Here is a 21,033-nt window from a genome sequence, read left to right on the forward strand (position 1 = left end):
TCGACAGCCATGATCATAATTGATCCAACGATAACGACGTTTCAATTTTCTCATAACAAGATCCAAACCGTTAAAAAGAAAGCTACTCAAAGACTTCCTACAGGCAAATGTAATCAACTTTAGAAGATCTTGAAATATAAAAATGAAATTCCCACCATTATTTATCACAATTATAGGCCAATGTTGTTGACATCAATCAACAATTTCCAATGCGAAAACACGAAGCTAACATGAATAGTAGCAGAAGATGAACAAGACATACAAGCAATAGGAAGTTGGAATCTGCCTTGAAGAAATATTGGATATGAAACTTACCGTCATAAGTTTATGATACAAGAAAATGAACACTATTACATATAAGAGTCGATTACAAACAACAAAACGGTCCCTGGAAAATATTGTTTAACATCCGGTTTGAACGAGCAGTTGCCTTTTGCCAAGCAGCTCAAAATTCTAGAACTTGGGAGTTAACTGAGGCCTTCTACAAACTCAATTGGCTGGAAACATCATCTGTGCTTTGACCTTATACTAGTCTTAACTCGTATTCACCAGCCATAGTAATATATCTCACCCATGGAAGAGCCTGATAGCCACTTTTCTCAATAATCTTCAAGTAGCGAACCTGACATTCATTAAATACATATTATTGCAATGTCAAGAACATGCTATATCAGCTATTCAGCTTAGAGAACAGATTAAAACAAAAATATGCTTGTTTTGTTATGGGCCTTTGAAGCACGGGGAACAAATCCCATACTAGGTGGCTTGTTTTATTTGGCTGGTAATCAAGCAAGCTTGTTCGACTCGGGACAGGCTGCAGAGGAGGGGAATACAACTTTGCTCCAGTGCCACTTATGTGGTAAGTATGCAGAAACAAAGAGTCACCTTTTTTTGTTCTGTAGAGTGACTAAGAACTCTGGGACGTACTTTTTGCTATGATTGGTTTGAATTGGTCAGTGCCAATGATTACACTGATGATTTCCAGCTAGAACAGAAAGGGAGGCACTAAAGATTTATTTTTTAAAAAAATAGATGGAGTATGATCTCAGGCTGCATATGGTGGACAAATCTAAAGAGGAAGGAATCTAAGATGTTTTGATGGAAAGAGCAACCCAGTACAGAAGTATTTTGCTTTTTTTGGTTTTGGTGTAAACAGGAGTACATATGTGACACTGAGACTCTAATCCAAGTTTTAGAGTCTGTTTAACATAGTTTTTGTCTAATTTAGGTTTTGCTCACACTCATTATAATTATGGCTCCACAGCCTCTTTTGAAATATAAGTTTGTTACCATCTCTCTCTCTCTATATATATGTATATATATAAATAAACTTCCAGCACTGAACAAAGGAGAAAAGTCATAGAAGGCAAGATATACTATAGGTGACAGCTTGATCTACACAGCAGAGCCAGATTAGATCTGAGGAAAAGTTTGACTACTGCAGATTGTTACTTCGTGTTCTTTGGGAAGGCATGTGGGGAACTCTGAGTGCCTAATTGGAATCCACTTACTAGTCAGTATAGTTGGTGTCTTATAAGCTCATCTCCCCACCTTTAAATAATTTGAAGTTTATTCGGCTGGTTAATTGTAGTATTACAGCCTACACCTTACCAGGAAATCAGATAATGTTGACCATGGTTAATTAGACTTTAGTATATGCAGTTGTTGGGCATAAAGATGACAATCAGCTATACATTGCCCTCTTCCAGCACAGAACCCCCGCCCTGCCTCTCTTTTCATATTGCAGTGTCAAGCAATACCAATAATAACCACTAGCAAGGAAAATAATTTAAAAAGGAGTTCAACTAAATGGACATTTTGTGTTCTGTTGTGCCAATTCTAAGATTTTTACAATGTGCGTCTACAGCAGAATCGAACCAGCCACATCACCTCATTATCCCCAATATGCCTTTGCACTACAATAACCCTTAGTTCCCAATACCATTTGAAGTGCCAACACTCACTGTAAGTCCTAATTCCTAATCCCATCTGACTCCCCTCCTGCCTTCCCAGCCTGAGAACTAATCAAGTACATAGAATTAACAGCTCATCCGAGACTCGGTGGTTTCTTAATATGATAGACCAAGCAAGGATATCAACATGGGCCTAAAGATTACAGAAATAAGGGGATGCAGACTTGGAAGTCTACGACTAAGTAAAACCAATGCTTTTAGGGGTTAGTACGACTATGCCTTTGTAATACTCTTTCTGAGAGCCACAACTGTGGAGTGTGGTCTTTACATTTACAATCAACATCTTTTGGAACCCTTCTTGAACAAATATATTTCTATGGATAAATTGCTGATCTTAGAATAGGAAAAAGAGTCGAGGGCTTACCTGTATACCAGAAACAGTAAAATAAGGAATTTCAAATTTCACACGTATAGGAGCTTTTCTCTCAGGAACTGATTCTTCTGCTGTAATACTGGGAAGAGTAAACTCCGCTCTCAACATATATTCCTGAAAAAGAAATGGCATTACATATAGGCAAATGTCAACAAGAGAACAATCAGAAAAGTTACACAATGAGTTAAAACTTCAACTATGATCAAGTCAACACTAACCTTACCACCTGGGAAAGATTTTATTTTCCAAATCAGTGCATCTTTTTCAGGTGCATAAGTAGATGATCCCATTGATGTTCGGACATTTGGATTTGTAGCATCCGTTGCCACAGGTAACTCAATTTCAACATTAGTTGCAGTACTGAAATTATTGAAGAAACTCATAACTGGACATGGAAAACTTTGTTATAACATAATGCATGCAATACACAGTATAAGTAAAATGGCGCATCTAATTAGCTGAGTTTTTCACTGTAATACTTGATACACATCATACCTTCGTTCCTTGAACTGGCTCCGTGCTTTAACCACAATTTCCATACGGCTCCTAGAATGCCTTTCCACTTGAGCTTCCACCCATATGAGAGGCTTTACCTGAGACAATTACCATCAAGGGTTTAAACAATTTTGCTTAAGAACATCCACAAGGGAACTAAAAGTAATACAAGACCCAACAAGCTCATAATTTACCTGAGTACCAAGTCTGTAGGTCATAAGATCAAAGGCTCCATCTGGCGGTATAAATGATATAGTGCGATCATTTTCAAATCGGGCCAAGCGAACACACCTAAATTAGTGGAAGAGAAAGACAAGGGCAATAAGATAGTGAAATGGGTTACTATTCAAAACTAGACAAGACTCAAGACATGGATAAAAGCCTACAGGTTGCTGGTTCAACAACCACATACTTCACTAAATTCCTTTTAAAGTGATAGGTTTGACTTTCCAGGCCGCGCTATTTAGTAAAGTATTTCATCTTTGAGAAGCATGTTATGCAACTAAATCAATGGCCAACCCACATAACTCCGTTTGGCAGGAAACCAATATATCATAATCCCACAAAAAGAAATAACTGAACAATTTCATACTGATGAAACTTGATATCATCAAGATCAATGGCCTTCCCCTTGGTAGTTCGCCCTTGTGCTTCCAGCAACATTCTATCATTAAGACCAAGCTTACACTCAGGCATGCCACTGCAAAAAAGAAACAAAAAAATGTATATTCAGATAACAGTCACTCTATATACAGTAGGATAATACCAACAATTCACACGTGAGGGACTGATAACCATGACGTTTAAGAAGTGGAACTAAGTGTCTTCTGAATCAACACGGAAAAACTACCTGGCATTCAACTTGTATCCCTAAAATGTCCCAGATATTCAAATAGAAGATAAGATAGTGACACTCCAACAGATGTGGAATAAAGAGCTCACCGAAAACTGAAAAAGTTCAGGTAAAAAAACAACTCACACACTAACAAGTAGACACATTGTTGTTGCTGTTGTTGTTATTATTATGTTGTTGTTGTTGTTGATAAAGTAATAAATACTATTGATGTTTGGGCAAAATGTGCCTGTATACAAGAAGAATACCAATAAGTAGCAAACCTACAAGAAAATAGTTTTTGTAACGAAAATAGTTTTTGTAACGAACGACACACAATCTTCTATTCTATACATAAACAGACCTCATCAGTACTCTAAAAGGAAAAAAGTAATAAGAGGTTATTCCTTATTCGCATAAAATTCATCTCTACACCTTTGAATTTCGAAAGCTCTCATATTTCTCTCCAGACAACTCACATAAGAGCTAGTGGAGAACGTTCCAAGACCTGTGTCTCTTCTTCTTCATTCTACCAAAACTCCAACTGGACATGGCTTCTTTCACAGTGTCTGACATCAGCCAACTGATTCCAAACCAAACTAGAATTTCCCACCATGACCTCAAAGCTACCTGACAATTATGAGAAAATGGTTGACATCTTCCTCCGAACCCTTACACATAAAGCACCAATTAATGCACAGAACCTTCATCTCCTCAAGCATCTCAGCAGTCAAAATCACCCCTCCCCTCTAATTGATAGCCAAGTGAAAAAACCAATGATAAAATGGAGATCCAACTCGAGTTATATGGAATGGCAACCTCCTCCCTAATTAGAAGCTTCCGATAATATGAGTTAATAGAAAACACTCCATTTTTCCCAGCCTTCCAATTCCATACGCCGTGCCTATCTTCTGAAGTACTTTGCTTGTGAAGCAAAGTAGTCAGATTTTGGAACTCTGGCACATTCCAACTATGAAAGTTTCACCTAAACCTCAAATCCAAAAAACCATCTCCACCTAGAAACCTCCAAACATGTTGGACAGTCATCTCCTTCTGGAGTGAAATTATGTAAATATTTGGGGATGTACTTCTCAAAGTATTTCCCCCACAAGTTGATCATCTTTGTTACAGAAAAAGTTACTCTCTGTAAGGTCGGGTAACAATGCTACTAAAATTAGCTCACGTTTTACCTTCTTACCCAATTTGACCCACTTTGTATATAACTTGATTGTTTTCATTCCTTGGGGCAATAACCCTTTTTTCTCCTTTTGTTTCTTTCTTCCTTCTGCTTCGTTCTTTTCCCAGCGCTCATTCTTTTCATCTTCAATGTTAATGAAGTGTCACCTCTAGTCCCTATTCACTCTCTTCAGTTTTAATCTAGTGTCCAAAGTAAAAAATTCATAATGATGAATGTCGAATCTTGGGGTTATTGCATATATAAACAAACTTCAGTCCAAAAGTTTTTCATTATGTTCTTTTAAGCAGTATGGAGCAGTAAAACAGATGAACTCATTGATGGCCTGAATGCATCACATATTACTCTGCAAGCCTTAGCCGGGTGGAAAGACAGATTGGAAGATGCTTTTGATGGGCTTTCTTTTTCACTTCTACTTTATTGCTAAGGTGCTTCTCTGTCATGCACTCGCCTTCATCCATGGTTGTATATAAATATCAATGCCAATTTTAGGGCTTTAATTTGGTTGATTTATTGTGGTTGATTGTGGTTGATTGAGAACTTGAAAAATAAAAGTTATCATTGAACCCACTTCAAAGCTATATTTGGAAATTGGGTTTTTTGAGTTTGTTAGTTGTTTGGGTTGGGTTTTGTTCCAATTAACTGGAAACTTCAAGAGGTCTTTGAAACTTAAACTTGAGTTAAATTTAAGAGGAGGCACTAGTAAGAAGAGGAAGTCAGTTTTTGTATAATCGTATATATGGGTATACAGCTTCCTTAGACTATTTCTGACAAGTTTAAAACACCACCAACTCAAAAATCCAAATTTCTCACGAAATCATATTTGAATTTTAAACACAGTTAATTAATTTTTTCCAGTAATGGTGGATTATTTTAAAAATCTAAATCACCACCCAAATGCATTTGATTTGTTGAACTAATGTTTGAGTCACAATTACTGATTCGGAGATTGAGTTAGAAGCTTGCGCTTTTTTAAAAAAAAACTGAATAGCAACTTCGAGAACCTATTAGGACTTTGATGTTGAATCTTGACCTATTATTTTAGGGCTTCAACTTTGCAAAGTTGTTTACAGGCCACCTGGTCACAATGTATGTGTCTGGACTATACTTGTATGTAATTCTCTCTTTATTAAATCAAAATGTTTGAAGAAGGGACTTGCACTCAAATATTTAACAAGAGTGATGAACCATAAACAATGGGCACATGGCCACCTGGTTGCAATGTATGTGTGTGGACTGTACTTATATGCAGTTCTCTCTTTATTAAATCAAAAGGTTTGGGGAAGAGACTTGCATTCAAATATTAAACAAATGTGCAGTTGGAACATCTTTGAAGGTGATAGAGAATGCACTAGCGCTTGAAGGCCTTGTATTAGTTTCTAAAAGGGAACATAAACAAAGTGGAAAAGGGAACTAATTTCCATTCTGACTTTGGTACTTAAAAGATTTAACATAGGAGTGCCAAAATTGGCCCTTACATAGTGTAACCCACCAATAAAAAGGTTAAAGTGTAGGATATGTACGCTCTTTAGGACATGTCAGTTATAGGCTCCACACATGGTGTCCCACAGATTTCTCTAGGTGGATAGGAGGCGTGAGAGTAAGCACATCCAATTGATTGTTGTTGTGGGCCTCTCAAAATATTTATTAATCATTGAGTTTTACCCAGCTCTTGACCTTCATCACCTTCATCAGGGGTGTCAAATGGGCAAGTTGGCTACATTTGGCCTGGTTAAAGTAAGTTTAGACTTTAGTCATATATAGGTTGGAATGTATAACCCACCAAATGCTTGCTTGGGTCAAATAGGCCGGCCAATTTGGGTTGGACAATGAGTAATAACTCATAACCCAATCTGCTCAACTCAAAAGGTTTTCATTAGTTGGTTTGTTCTTTTATAATTTGTTTAGTTATCAACTCAAACTAATAAAAAATGTTTTCTTCATTTATCATGACTATTTCAAATAAACCACACATTAAAAAGATAATATGTTTTGATAACTTTCTTACTAATCAATTTGGGCTACATATGCAACCAAATTGGCCCAAGCCTTTCTTTTAATTATTGGAGAAAGTATTTTGCTGAAGTGCTGCACAGTATTTACAGAGACATAACCCATAGCCGCATTACAAATCAGTAACAAGCTCAAGAATTCTATCATAACCACTTTCTCATTTGCAATTGCCAAGTTACACCAAAAAAAATTTAAAAAGAAAGTAGAAAAAATGCATCTATGCTTCATGCAAGTGATAAATTCCTTCTACTTCACAAATTCATGGGTTCCTTTCATGTAGATGATCCACCATGTGACTGAGATCACTGAATTCCAGGTTTTCAGTTTTTCCTTTCCCAGACCTTTCATGTGACAGCTTTGCAGCATTCACAGGAACTAAATTGAGCTATCCCAAAATGACAGACCAATGAGCATATACACAGCCCGATCTGCCCAAGTCTGGTGGATTATTCTATTATGAGCTAAATTTGACACCCCTAATCTTTATCTACAATTTTGTGACAATTGAAGCAATGAACTTCCCCACCTAAGTAGAGGGCTCTCTATCTAGACAGAGAGAGAGAGAGAGAGAGATCCTTGGAACTTCTACAGATCATCGCCTAGGTTACTCTAATTGTAGGTAGTTGTAAGATTAGAGCATAGAAGAACTAGTCCAGCGTGGTAATATAAGAATCCAATACACTCCTAGAACATGAGTATGCAATGAAACATTTAAAATGCCTAATTTTGTGCGAAAGATTTTAGTAATTCTAACTGCCACTTGAACACTTCGCAGATTATGATGATCAAAATTAGCTTGTATACCAAACAATTCTATTGGTGATGGTGAATTTCTTTGAGGCATGTATAAAAGATTGACGAAATTCAGGAAAAAAAGAATATTTGGCGAGCTCTTTACAGCTACATCCAGTGAAGAATAAACAAGTGGTGTCTGAAACTTAGATCTTTACATTAGAAGCACAAAAGAAGGTACTCAGTCAAAATTCTTCAACACCTATATGCATAAATGTGCAATGCATAATCTGTTAATCATGCTTCTGATAATACTATCTGACACTAACTAAAGAAGTTAAACTCTTGCAGTTGGAATTTTTGGAATCTTAGATAACCAAAGGGATAGGGGGGAAACGAAAAAAAACAAATAGAGGTAAACATTAACATGAATTTTCCTTCTGAGGCATGAGCTAGATGGTAGGTTCAGTAAAAAAAGGAAAAAGAATTTACAGTGCAAAGAGCAAACCTCAAGTATGCCCTCATCTTCAGTGCACCAACAACATCTGATCTCACTATTTGCCCATTGCTGTTTACAAGTATATTAACACTCTCCACAACATCCAAAAACACCTGAAAGAACAAACTTCCATGTAACCCAATGAAGAAAAATATCTTCTTAAATAAACATGTATACCTACTTCATTCTTCTTGTAATTTATCCCTTCACTACGCCAGGACACAGCATTTGTAACTGCCATTGGAGGCCTTTGTGTAACCTCCATCCTATATGCATCAGTTTTTATGAACTCACTAAGAATTTTTGCTTCGGTATATTGAGGATAACCAAAGTCCATCATTTCATCAAGTAGCTCATACTGCAAAGACAACGAACATCAGCTCAGTCTGAATGAGAAAATATGAATGACAATTTCCTATCTAACTTTTGATCTTAAAGAGACATGAAATATTCCTCATACCACCACAACAAAATTATCGCGAAGGGATTCTTCTTCTAGCTCTTCAAAATAATGCTTGAATACCTGTCAGAAAGGTAACATATAAAAAATGATAAATCTCCCCAAGTTCCAACCAAGAAACCATTACTCCCTCCATTACATTTTTACGGTACTATAACTATTAGAGGAGTCAAACAAAAAAAGTTCTTCCATTTCAAGAATAAATTTATTTTTAAAATACTGTGACGTAGATACATAGTTCAGTTAATATAGTTATAATCATATAATATGTAAATTTTACTTCAAAATTAGAGAAGTTGATGTCCAAATTGATATTGAAAGTTGAACAGATTGACCCTAAACTCCGAAATCTGCCATTATTCTCATAACTGAGAGAGTAATTGATTTTGGATTAACATAGTTAGAGTACAAATCCTCAAATATCAGCATAACTTACATCTACGACACGGTGTAGAAACAGAAGGAGACTAGCTGCATTACAGTTCTGCCTTGATGCAGTCATGAGATACACATTGTTATGCTGTATAAACATATAGGTCACGCCATTATCATATGCTACAGGATCCAGAGGATCGCCCTGCAATGGATAAAATCACATAACAATCAAATTACACAGCAAACTGCGAACTGCTCAAGCTCCTACTAAATCAAAACAAATCAACTTCCTGGAAAAGAAACAAAAATGTAGATGATAAAAAGGCATACATATCAGAGAAAAGGTAACTTTGTTTTAATATTAATCATCTTAACTTTGACTTCTCAATGAGATTTGCTCTTTTTAAGTAGAGTGGTACAACATTATTATTGATAGAATATAAGTCCTTGAACCTATGCTTGCACAAATTTACTTAAGATTTGAAACTTCAAAATTCAAAACACGTGAAATCTTCAAAAGAAATTATAACTCTTTCTCCGTTCTATTTAACTAAATTGGCATCATTTCACATCAAATTACACCAATCTCCACTCTCCTAAACTCAAATCTAACTCCAATTTCAAACTAGAACCATTTATTAGCGCATCAACTTGTGATAAATGTTTCAATTTCTCATATTAAATTCAAAAGAGAGAGGAAAAAAGAACCTCTTTTTCAATGAGCTTGGTGAAGAATCGTTCCGCTTGAACTGAAGTGACGTCTCCACGGTAATCACGCCAGACGAGGACCCGGCCTTTGATGTCAAGGAGGAACAGCGCGGACGCCGCCCCTGCCATGTGAAGTAGTACGGATTCCGATCAATATAGCAGATCGGAAAAGCTGTCGGAGAGAAGCTTTCCGGTGTAGATCTACTGGTGGTAGAGTAAAAACGATCAAATATAAGCTCCGCAGTGAATCTTCATGCGTCTGGGTTTTGAGATCGAAATATTTGATCAAGTTGTTGGCATGTGCTTGCAGTGAAATCATATTTGGGCCGTATCGGGTCAAGTAGTCCAACTTCTGTCGGGTTATTTGACACAATTGTCATTTTTGCACTGTTTAATTTTTACCATTGAGCTAAACAAAAATATATGTGGCAAAAAATATTTTCCATTCGTGACATAAGTTTATATTTTCATAAAAGTTTAATTAGCATGGATCTTATATCGAGGTAAAAGTTTAGTACATAACTCATAAGTTATATTATAAAAGACATAACTTAGTTCCTACAAAACTTATGTCAACTGAGGCAAACATCAGCTTTAGATTCCACAAGTTATGTCATATATAAAAGGCATAACTTATTTTTATAATACTTGTATCGTGAGGCAAAAAAAAAATCTGACTTCATATAGAGCGGATTAGATACTATTAAAACTTACGCCAAATAATTTAAGACTGATATTTTCTAAACTTATCTCGAGCGAAATTAGGTCATAAGTAAAGATGTTTGACCTACTAAGTTTCATTAAATGAACAATAGAGGCAAAGATTAAAAATCATCATATTTGAAGATAAAATTGAAAATCATCATGAAAGAAAATGTAAGTGCAAAACTTCACTTTTGTTGCCAAGTGTGTTATTACGTGTCTTTTACAGTCTCTTATATGCAAATAAATTAAAAAGAAAATAACAAATAAATATTTTTCAATCATAATTTTGGAGTTTATGAAGCTAGATCACATCCTCTTTTTAGATCCAACTTTTTTAGGTCCCCATATCTAAATATTGAAATGATTCCGCGACAAAAGAGACTCAATTTTTGATTCCATATTCAATAACTGACGAGTACACTATTTTTGAATTTTAGTGTATATGAGAATAGATATGATCAAGAGATTTTTCGAGGTTCAAATCACTTCATGTGCTATTCTTAGTTTGTTATATATAGGAAGAAATATTTGAAAGTGTATCAAATAATTTAATCATTAATCGTTTTTAAAATATGACAGTTTATCGAGTATGCACAATTATAATGGCAATGTCTATATTCATATGTTATGTATAAAATTTTGTTACTTTTCAAGTATACGTTGAATATTAGTACACATTTTTAGTCTGGTTACTATTAATTATTCAATTTAAAGTCATAGTAGAAAATTCATAAACATTAATTCTGAATATATCTTTAGGTAAACTACGTGTTTTGTCTTCCTATGGTGAATTTTTTTTTATAAATTAGTCACATAAAAATTATGTCATGTTTAAGACCATATACAAGTTTCAATTTAAATTTTTATACAATATCACAAATATTATGGTAAATTTTTAACGACAAATGATTTTCATTTTAACAATAAATGACAGAAATTTGAAAAGATTATTTTCTGTTATAAAATTTGTAAGTGGTCATAAGATATCATCTTCCAGAAAAACAGACATGTGATACAACTCTCAGCTTGATCAAATATGTAAGATTTAAGAGTACCACATCCAAATATAGCTACTAGTCTTCATTGTAAGGTAAAAATCATATCTAAAATTGAAACTCTCAGATGAAATGACAATAAATTCTTTTTAACTTCTTTCCATTGGGACATACAACAACCAACCAACATCAAGGAACTGTGGTTGTTGTCCCAAATAAGGATTTAGCTTTTCTATATCACCAACTTTAGATGAAAGAAGATTTACAATACTTGATAAAACTATCATATTCTTGTACTGTATAAGTAACAATAGGCTTAGAATCATCCTTTTCTCCACATCCACACAAGAGATGGAAAGTTACTTCATCTCCAGCTCTATAACTTCTCTCTTCTCTACCAACTTCCCAAGCTTCCCCACTATAAATTTGTCGCGATACATTAGGAAATGCATCGCCAGGCTGCAACGTGTACAATGTATCATAGATGTATCCTATGGTACCATTAACATTTTTGCAAGTACAAGGGACTGTGACTAGATAGTCTTGCTTCCCTCGCGAGTGAGTAATTGGTTCTATTTGTGACTTGTTGACAGAGTAAAATGTCGCGATTTGATCTTTGTTGAGACTATTGGTGCTGGTAAAGTAGAGAGCTACATGTCTTGATTTGATTCGTGCAAGGAAAAGGGTATATTTGAGACAATTGAGTTGGAACGCCAAATACAAAGTTTCTTAAGGACGAAAAGAAATGAGGAAAGAGTAGAACTAGTAATGCATACTTAGAAGACATAGCTATTGCTTTAAATTGTCTTTCTTGTGAGATTATGAAGAATAAGAAGTTATATATATATATATATATAAATATTCTCTATATACATATTAGAAAAGGAATGCGTTTGATTTTTCTAATGCAACAAGACCTTGTTTTTATACAAATTTTGGCTGCATCAAAATTAACGCGACCACATATATACAAGTTACACTACTTGTGTTGGCCATACAAGAATAATTTTTAGTGGTAATAACTCGGAATAATAATATATCAGTGAAATACGATGTACAAGATTTTTTATTTTTTATCCTAGCAGCTAGGGAACTGAGAAAAGAAAAAAGGAACATAAATTAAAGTTGTTAGATATGTCAGGAAAGACCCCCCCTTGTTTTGAGGGTTGACAAGATTATTAGTCCAACCAAAATGAAAAATAACTACCCAAAGATTTTTTAAGGTTTACAGGCTATTAACAATGATAGCCTCAAGTTATTCACAGTCAAAGCTTAATAAGTTTATAAATGGGATATATTGAATATCAATGAACAATTTTAATGCTATTAGAAAGATGGTAGGGAAGGCGAGGATTTTCGCTGGTCTTTTTCTTATTTGCATTGTCCTCCCTTCGCTGGCCTCAGCGTTTGTAGATCATCTACCTGAAGTTGGCCAAGTAAACGATAACAATGATGTACCGATCCATGTTAGTACTGTTGCTCACTTCAGCGAAAAGCAAGTTAAGGAGGCAATGATAAGAAGGGCAAAGGCAGTGCATGATCTGTGGGCAAATTTTGGTAATAATGATAAGGATGATGTAGCTAAAGAAGATGCTGCACCTGTAACTCCAACGCCTGTTGATTCAACACCTACAACTACACCTGTTGATCCAACTCCAACGCCTGTTGATCCAACACCTAATCCTGGGCCTGTTAACCCTGTTCCAGCTGATCCAACACCTAATCCTGTGCCTGCTAACAATGTACCTGCAGGATATCCAGGAGCAACTCAAGGGCCGCCTGTGGCGATGGGATATGGGGGTGCACCTATAACACAAAATCCATCAGACCAACAAACTGTGCCTGAACAGGCAGGTGCTGCTCAGAACCATCCAACACCGGAAGAAATTAAAGAGCAGCGCAAACATGCTGGATTACAAGTGGGATTTTACGATAGCACTTGCCCGAATGCTGAGAAGATCATTAAGGATGGAATGAACAGAGCTTTTGGGAATGATTCCAGCATGGCTGCTCCAATTGGGCGTCTTCTGTTCCATGATTGCTTTGTCAATGTAAGTTTTCAGTGTGCAGATTCTACAATGTACACCTCTGAAAATAGGTTTTGCTATGCTTTCTTAACAATGACAACCAAAAGAAACCCTTAAAAGTTTCATGAAAATTCATTTATCTAATGTACAGGGATGTGATGCGTCTATACTCTTAGACAAGACACCAAGTGGTGCAAGGGTAGAAAAACTCGCCCCCACCAATGGTGCAACAATTAGGGGATTTGAACTCATTGACGAGATCAAGGCTGAGCTTGAGGCAGAATGCCCTGGCATAGTCTCATGCTCTGATCTTTTGGTATACTTGTCAAGGGATGCATTTGTTGTATCAGGTGTCCCTTACTACGACGTGCCTGGTGGACGTCGTGATGGAATGGAATCCCTTGAAGCTAATGTTATTGGAAACCTCCCACTTCCTGATAATACAGTGGACAAGATGATTGACCTGTTTAAAAAGAAAGGCCTGACTGAAGAGGATTTGGTTGTCCTAATTGGTGCCCACTCCATTGGAGTAGCCCACTGTTTCAGCTTCCGTTACAGAGTGGATAATCCAGTGAAGGCTACTATGGTAGATCCAAGACTCGCGGGAGTTATGAAATTCACATGTACCACCCCAATGAGTACTCTGGCTTTTGATACCACCACACAGTACAAGATGGACTCCGTTTATTACAAACAGCTGTCAGGGAAGAGAGCATTGCTTGAATCTGATGCACTTTTGAATGAAGATCCCAGAACAAAGGACTTCATCCAGAAGTTTGGTGACGATGAAAACGGATGGTTCATTAAGTTTGGTAAGGCCATGAATAAGTTGACTTCAATACAAGTGCTCACGGGAGACCAGGGGCAGATCAGGAAACAATGCCGGTTTGTCAACTGAAAACTAGATATAAGTCTCTAACATGCAACAAAATCGAATTGGTTCTTCACTTCATTTTCCCCCCTTAGAAGCTCATAGGACTAATTTAACAAACATATGTAGATGGTGCATGACAGCTGTAGGTTACTCATCTGCAGCAAATTAAACACCATGTACAAAGCAATTTTTTGACTCAAATGAAATCACAATTTTTTGAACTTCTCCATTTTACTCGATAGCTAATCTAATTGCTTCAAAACAACAATTCACCGGAATAACTGTCCAGTACAAGTTACAACTGTTTGCTTGTTTTGATGTAGTATATAAGTAAATTGCAAAAGAAAACGAAAAGAATTCCCATGTTTCAAAAATTAAGAGGAAACCAAGCTATGATTTGTGTATATATATATGTCAGCCTCTTGGTGCAGCTACAGTACTGTATTATCTCCCAATTCATGGATGACTTTCTCAATTTTGACCAGCATATCTGTCAATATCAGGAATTTGGCCAATTAGTACTCTAAACCAGTCAAATCAGATCTGCATATGGCTGCTTTATGCAACTGCGAGTGATCATATTTACAACTCGTGTAGATATTACTTAAGCAGCAATTTTCACAATGGTTCGATGATCACTTCAAGAACAATTCCTTTAAGGCTTTCCCATCAAGTAAAAGGAAAAAGTAGTTGAATAAAAAGAAGAATGAAATATCAAATGATGGGCAAGTTTCACCGACCAAAACCTGGAAAAGGGCCTTTAGCATTTGAAGACATACCTTGGAATGAAGAATCTTCAAGATATTTCTGCAAGAATTAAGCAGGTGGATCATACATTGGAACATAGTTAGCTCTATAAGTTTGACCCAGCCAGCCAGCCATTTAAAATTATGAGAAAGCAGAACTTTAGCTGATCTTTATACAAGATCTAAACAGATAACATACCGCAATTTGGTCTTTGAGGTCAACCTCCTTCGTCATACTTGACTGTGCAGCAACTGCATCCAGTTAACAATTATTAATGGTACTAGTTTTGAATCAGAAAGTAGAGAACATTGTGACTAGTTGACCGGTGTAAAGAACCTTGATCAATTTCAGGGCAGCAGTTCGTCAAGAAGGACGTGAAACTGGGAGGAAAAGCTGAAAGAATCTCATCAGCTTCACGACTTAGTTTCGTTTCCTCTTTATGTGAATCTTGAGAAAATTCAGGTGCCAAGTTCAGTGGCATGTAATTGGGGGCAGAGTCACCGGAAGCTGCACATATCCATCCTTTGTTCTCCCTGAGAAAACCACACCTTCAGTAAATCATACATTAATAACTTAATACGGGTAAACTCTACATATCTTGAGATGGGATTTTGTGTTAAAGAAACTGTGGTATATGTCACCTGTGTGAAGCTCCATCCAAAGGATTAAACTCAGATTGGGAAGATATTGCTGAATCGAATTCAGCACATGGAATGAGTTGAGGATTTGCATTGTCCAACTTTCCCTAAGAATGTCACATACAAAAAGCATAGGAAGGAAAATAGTTGTAAATTATTTAGGAAACAAAATTCACTGTGTGAGAGAAACTCATAGAGAACATCATAGAGATTTAAGTACCTTTAAAACATTCATGAAATTCTCTATCTCATAGATTGTCAAAAACCGCAGGATGAATTTCTGAATCTGCAAAAACAAAAGGACAATTGAAGTTCAACATTAATGGTTTTACGCATAGAACCATGCATATAACTCCCTTCATAAGGATTTGGAAATGAGGAGACTGACAATCAACTTATCTCGAATTGTCCAGTATGACAAAGCTTTGATAGAATAATATCCTAAATTTGCAAGTTAAAACATACATTACAACTAGGAAGCTTGAGTGAACGACTCAATGCCTGCAACAGTTATGTCAACTGAACTTCCCAGGCTATTTCTGAAGACTGTCTATTATCTTACGTACTAGATGGTACAGATCTTGGATAAAATGCATTACTTAAGTTACAGAGCCCAGATCTGAGATGGTTCAAATTCTTTAAGCAAAGGATATCACCACTCTCATGTCAAATTATGCACTTGTTGAGGACAATCATCTTACTATAATAACTAATAGACATGGTAAACTAGCTAATTCAAGTTTCATCCATGCAATATTTGTATTTCACAACTATTTGCCTTTCTCCTTTTCTTATTATAACTTCAGCTATTGTTCACCTCACCTAATTAAGTTTTACTTTTCTTGAGCTACTTCTGTCTTAATCCATTTCTTAATCTCGTTATATCTCTAGCAGTCTAGTGTATCTTTCCTAGAAAGAAGACGTTTTAGCTGAAAAGAATAGGGGTTTAAAGAAAGCTTGATGTATAATTAACAATGACTTCAAAAAAAAACAAATGCTCACCTGACCAACAGAATCCCTATAGCTCACGAGGATGGCTCTACTTCCTCTTGCTGGAAAACCTGATACACATGATACCTGAGGCCATGAGAACATCAACCGTGAAATGTAATGCTCTTCCTGTGAGAAGTAGACAATGAAACCAGAAAAAAGTCAGAAGCATGGGATTTCTCTTTTAGCTTCTCATGCAGAAAACCTACTAACTGTCACGTCATCTAAGAGTTTATGAACCACAGCAAGTAACATCCATTACTTGTAGAACTGTAAGATGGCTAAGAAAAGAAAGCTGATAATGTAAAAGAATAATGCTTGTGGTCGGCATGAAAGAACTCTTCAAGCCGTGTAAGACAAGTTTATCTGACAAACAAGAGGTAACAACTGTGCCACATCTTATGCTACCAAACAGAGAATTAGTACACCAAGAATACATTAGGCCTCTAGTATTCAAGAAAAACCAGCATTGGCCCTCCTGCAATAGTTTCAATGATGCACTTAAACCTATACATGATTGCTTCTGCATTTCTCTGTGCCCGTGATATTTTTACTATCAGCAATATAACTTTCCCTCCTGGAAAAAGGAAGCATCATTAATTTTCCTAACATAGCAAGAAGAAATTGCCTTCGTTCAAGCAATTGCGGTGATTATTTTACCAATTTTAAACAAACCCAGAACACAACTTTTGCATTAAACAGAAGCAGTACCAGTTCTCCAACACAGTAAAAGTGAGATCACGTAGTGTAAACAAGTTCATGCAAAAATTAATTGACTCTACAATTTAAAGATAGATTAAAGTTAGAAATAAACAATTACATCGTAAATTTCATGATGGTAATAACATCGGAACTCGAAAATTATGCATGTTTATTTTCAAATTCAACGAGATCCTTCAGAAATTCAGCAAACAGATGCATCCATCCTAATAACAAGGAGTATCAGCAGGAAAGCAGCTGATGCTCACATTAACTCTGTGAGCGAGAACCAACACAAGGAAGAAACCGCTAGAAGAAATAAATCAAATCTTAAGATCTAATGATCAACAAATTCAAACTAAAATTAACTACTAATAGTACTATATAATGGAATGTTTTCGCCAATTAAAAGAAATTGCATCATAAGTTCACAATCAGCTGACAACTAACATTCAAATTCAGAAGTTATGCATTTTCATTTTCGATTTCAACTTCATCCTTAGAGAAACTCAGCAAACAAATTTTATCAATCAAAAAATGAAACACAGAAACAAAACTAAATTAGTTGTAGCGACTGCAAGGACTACAAATTACTGTAAATTCAAAGCAACATCAAATTAAAACAAAATTTTAGATCAAATAATGGAAATAAGTTCGAAATTGTACGTTTACTAATTCACTTCATCCTTTAGAAACTCAGTCGACAAATATATCAATCAATTAGAAGAAATAATAACAGAATTGGAAGTGCTCACGAGGATTCTATCACCGAGAGAGACGACGAGAATGAAACCGCCATTAGGATCAAAGCTGCTGGTGCGGAGTTTGAGAGAAACGATGGAGGCAGAGGAGATCCATTTGCCGCGTTTACCGTCCTTCCGTCCGATGGAAGAAAGAGAAATGAGAGACGAATGAGAGGAGTGAGGAGAAGCTGGACAGACAATGAACCGAGCATATTGAACTTCCCAGTGGTTGGTTACGGTAGCGATCGACATTGAAGAAGGCAGCGCCGCCTGCTCTGCCGCCGTAATCGGTGACCGTGAATGTGATCCCGCCATTTTTTCAAAATTTTAGTTGTTTGCTGCATATACTAGCTTAGATCATGCTGAAAGCAACACTCATATACTGCTACTAGCAAAGTGTACCTAATTATGTTAGGGGTCAAATTTGGTACAAAATTTGGAATTCACTTTATTTTATATTTATCGAGAAATACTAGCTAATTTCAAAAATATATTTTATAAAATATCCTTATTTAATCAATCTCACACATAGAAGTTTATTACTTAAAAACTATAAAAAGAAAAAAATAAAAAAAAATAGTCAAAAGTCTCCTCATCTATTATCGTATTCTCTACTATACACTTACACTTTACGAAAATTCATCACCCAAATTTATATCAAAAAATAAGTGGCACACGTCTGCCACGTCATTCACCTTTTTAAAGATTAAGAAAATATTGTGTGTTTTTTATTCTACTTTTCATTTTAATATTATCCTTCTTCTCTTTTATTTCTTGCTCTTTTTTTTCTTTACTTCGACCAAATGATTTTTCACATTAGCAGAGCAAGCTTATAATTAAAAGTTATTGAGTGAAATTTTTTCTTAAACCTTCATAACATTAATTGAAAATTTATCATGATTCTTGTTTGAAGAAATAATTTTTTTTGAAAAAGGGTCGACAATAATAAAAAAGAAAAAGTTATCCTTTGATGTTATTCGGTAGGATATGCAATGAATTAGTTGTACGAAAAATAAGTGATGATCACAAAAAAGATTGATAGTTTTCAATATTTGGAGACTTTAAAATTTAATTTTTTAGAATGGATTTTAAATTTTAATTTTGATTGAAATTATTAAAAGCTTTAGCAATTTTAAAAATGATGGAAAGAAAAAAAATTGTAAGAAAAGTTGAAAATTTTAAAAACAAAACAAAATGAAAACGGAAAGAAAACAGAAAAGCAATATAAAATAAAAATATAATTAAAATTGTTGAAGGGGGTAACAAGACCCAAAGCGTGTAGTTAAAGGGTTTTGACTATTTTGTCAAAATATAAACCCCTGAGCTTACTCTCTTTTCTTTCTTCTTTGGCACACAATGGAGAAGAAGAATAAGGGCAACATGCTAAATTACAAGAAGAAAAAAGAAACTATCAAGAAAAAAACTAGAGAGCTTTCAATCCTCTGTGACGTTAAAGCTTGTGTCATTCTTGTTGATCCTAATGGAAAAGTCGATACATGGCCTGAAAATCCCACTGATTTCAACCCCATTATTCAATCCTACAAAGAAAATCTCTGTCACGGCAAGAGAAAACGAATTGACGATGATGGGTGTTTTGAGAAAAAGTCGAAAAAGAATCATGCTCTGTTTTGCGATGATGATGAAAATCAGTGGCTTAATGATGTGTTTAGAGAGTCGAATGAAAGTTTGTTGGTGAAATTGAATTCGAAATTAGAAGCTGTGGATAGAAGAATTGAATTCCTGAAGATGATGAATTATGGGAATGGGGTTGTTGGAGGATCAAGTTCAAGTGCGAAAGAAAGTTTACTTGCTAATCAAGAAACCCATAATCGACTTGAAAACAGCAACGCGTATAATCAAGAAACAGAAATTGCTATGGCGGCTGAGTTTTGGGTGATTGGTGGTGATGAATCTGCTAATGATCGGGGCAAAGAAATTGATTTTCTGAGAGATAATGCGACAGTAAACAATTTGAATAATGTGCAGAATTTTGGGTATGATGATCATCTTTGGCCAGTCATCGCTACTTCTGAATTTTCGACTTGTATTAATTAAAACCACTGATCTATGTAGATTAACTTCTTTTCTATTGTTATTGAAGATGATTCCAGCCATTTGATAAAAAGTAAATTTGATTCCGACGAATTCACTCGCGTTTCTGCATATTTTATTTTATATTCGTATTAAAATATCAAATAAAATATACATATAGATATCCTAAGAATCCTATAGCATAATGAGATGGAGGGTTCAGTGGTCTCCGAGAATTCCACTCTCGGCTTTATGTTTTAGGAATTAATTTCAGATAAAAACATTGAATTTTTTTAATTGAAAAGTGGCAAATGATTATTTATATTTTTTTCAAAAAGAAAAGAAAAGAAAATGGGTATAGAAAATTAGCAAATGATAATATATATATATGTATATATATAAAAATACAAAACAGTTTATGATAAAAAAAAATCTTTGGGTTATACTCAAACAATACGATTTCTGCTCAGACATTCAAATTTTTTTAACTTAAATATATTTTCATTGATTTTTACTCAGTTATTCAAAAAATTTAATTCGAATTTATTTCCAAAAGAGGTTTAACTTTTATTGTTCATTTGATTGCTATCACTTGATCTTTGTCCCTTGATATTATACTATATACTATCGCCTTGCCTTTTTCATTTTTTTCTTATTTATTTGTTTTTACACGATACTATTTAAAAATCAATTTTTAATCTTTCCTAGGATTATCTCACGTATCAATAATTAATTATAGTGAATAATTGTTATTTGCTTTTTGAAATTATTGAGAGTTCTATCCAACTTTTTTTTAATTATTTATTATTTTACAAATTTGACCCGATAAATATAAAGTACACTTTTTGGGGCAAGAGATTTTTTTCAAAAGATGAAATTTGAATAGTTTTTCACTTTAGATTACTTAGTCCACCCCCATTAATAATTAT

The 21,033-nt window shown here is 35.1% G+C and overlaps 4 protein-coding genes across 5 annotated transcripts; 2 read left to right on the top strand and 2 right to left on the bottom strand.

Moving 5' to 3' along the window:
* Nucleotides 1-135: 135 nt before the first annotated feature.
* LOC101264626 (AP-1 complex subunit mu-2) lies at nucleotides 136-9,993 on the bottom strand. Its single transcript, XM_004239071.5, has 11 exons — nucleotides 9,656-9,993; nucleotides 9,009-9,149; nucleotides 8,573-8,635; nucleotides 8,294-8,470; nucleotides 8,122-8,225; nucleotides 3,434-3,541; nucleotides 3,036-3,132; nucleotides 2,842-2,939; nucleotides 2,565-2,706; nucleotides 2,338-2,460; nucleotides 136-622 (listed from the first exon to the last, which is right to left on the bottom strand). The coding sequence occupies exons 1-11, from the start codon at nucleotides 9,782-9,784 to the stop codon at nucleotides 524-526; spliced, it is 1,281 nt and encodes a 426-aa protein (XP_004239119.1). The 5' UTR covers nucleotides 9,785-9,993; the 3' UTR covers nucleotides 136-523.
* Nucleotides 9,994-12,661: 2,668 nt separating this feature from the next.
* On the top strand, nucleotides 12,662-14,477 carry LOC101264930 (peroxidase 39-like). Its single transcript, XM_004239072.4, has 2 exons — nucleotides 12,662-13,406; nucleotides 13,534-14,477. The coding sequence occupies exons 1-2, from the start codon at nucleotides 12,663-12,665 to the stop codon at nucleotides 14,278-14,280; spliced, it is 1,491 nt and encodes a 496-aa protein (XP_004239120.2). The 5' UTR covers nucleotide 12,662; the 3' UTR covers nucleotides 14,281-14,477.
* On the bottom strand, nucleotides 14,469-18,504 carry LOC101243892 (protein POOR HOMOLOGOUS SYNAPSIS 1). 2 transcript variants are annotated; one of them, XM_010322628.4, is made up of 8 exons: nucleotides 18,086-18,504; nucleotides 16,644-16,760; nucleotides 15,862-15,927; nucleotides 15,645-15,748; nucleotides 15,340-15,536; nucleotides 15,202-15,254; nucleotides 15,036-15,063; nucleotides 14,469-14,746 (listed from the first exon to the last, which is right to left on the bottom strand). In XM_010322628.4, exons 1-8 carry the CDS (start codon nucleotides 18,386-18,388, stop codon nucleotides 14,688-14,690), a joined length of 927 nt encoding a protein of 308 aa, XP_010320930.1. In that variant the 5' UTR covers nucleotides 18,389-18,504; the 3' UTR covers nucleotides 14,469-14,687. The 2 variants fall into 2 exon arrangements, with proteins under 2 accessions (XP_010320930.1, XP_069153977.1); XM_069297876.1 differs by having other exon boundaries at nucleotides 15,340-15,551; nucleotides 18,086-18,487.
* A 925-nt stretch (nucleotides 18,505-19,429) lies between these two features.
* Nucleotides 19,430-20,128, top strand: LOC104647464 (agamous-like MADS-box protein AP3). Its single transcript, XM_010322879.2, has one exon. It carries the CDS (start codon nucleotides 19,430-19,432, stop codon nucleotides 20,126-20,128), a length of 699 nt encoding a protein of 232 aa, XP_010321181.2.
* Nucleotides 20,129-21,033: the final 905 nt, after the last annotated feature.

Source organism: Solanum lycopersicum, chromosome 5 (genome assembly GCF_036512215.1).
Source record: "Solanum lycopersicum chromosome 5, SLM_r2.1".
Classification (NCBI taxonomy): Eukaryota; Viridiplantae; Streptophyta; class Magnoliopsida; order Solanales; family Solanaceae; genus Solanum; species Solanum lycopersicum.

Excerpts from the sequence above, each read along its gene's own strand:
- LOC101264626 (XM_004239071.5), bottom strand. The coding sequence starts at position 9,784 with ATGGCAGGGGCGGCGTCCGCGCTGTTCCTCCTTGACATCAAAGGCCGG. Across the intron at positions 9,150-9,655 it reads CCAAGCTCATTGAAAAAGAG|GGCGATCCTCTGGATCCTGT; the intron begins GTTCTTTTTTCC and ends TATCCATTGCAG. Across the intron at positions 2,707-2,841 it reads AGCCAGTTCAAGGAACGAAG|TACTGCAACTAATGTTGAAA; the intron begins GTATGATGTGTA and ends CAATAATTTCAG.
- LOC101264930 (XM_004239072.4), top strand. The coding sequence starts at position 12,663 with ATGAACAATTTTAATGCTATTAGAAAGATGGTAGGGAAGGCGAGGATT. Across the intron at positions 13,407-13,533 it reads TCCATGATTGCTTTGTCAAT|GGATGTGATGCGTCTATACT; the intron begins GTAAGTTTTCAG and ends TCTAATGTACAG.
- LOC101243892 (XM_069297876.1), bottom strand. The coding sequence starts at position 18,388 with ATGGCGGGATCACATTCACGGTCACCGATTACGGCGGCAGAGCAGGCG. Across the intron at positions 16,761-18,085 it reads CTCTCGGTGATAGAATCCTC|GAAGAGCATTACATTTCACG; the intron begins GTGAGCACTTCC and ends TACTTCTCACAG. Across the intron at positions 14,747-15,035 it reads TGAAGATTCTTCATTCCAAG|ATATGCTGGTCAAAATTGAG; the intron begins GTATGTCTTCAA and ends TGATATTGACAG.
- LOC104647464 (XM_010322879.2), top strand. The coding sequence starts at position 19,430 with ATGGAGAAGAAGAATAAGGGCAACATGCTAAATTACAAGAAGAAAAAA.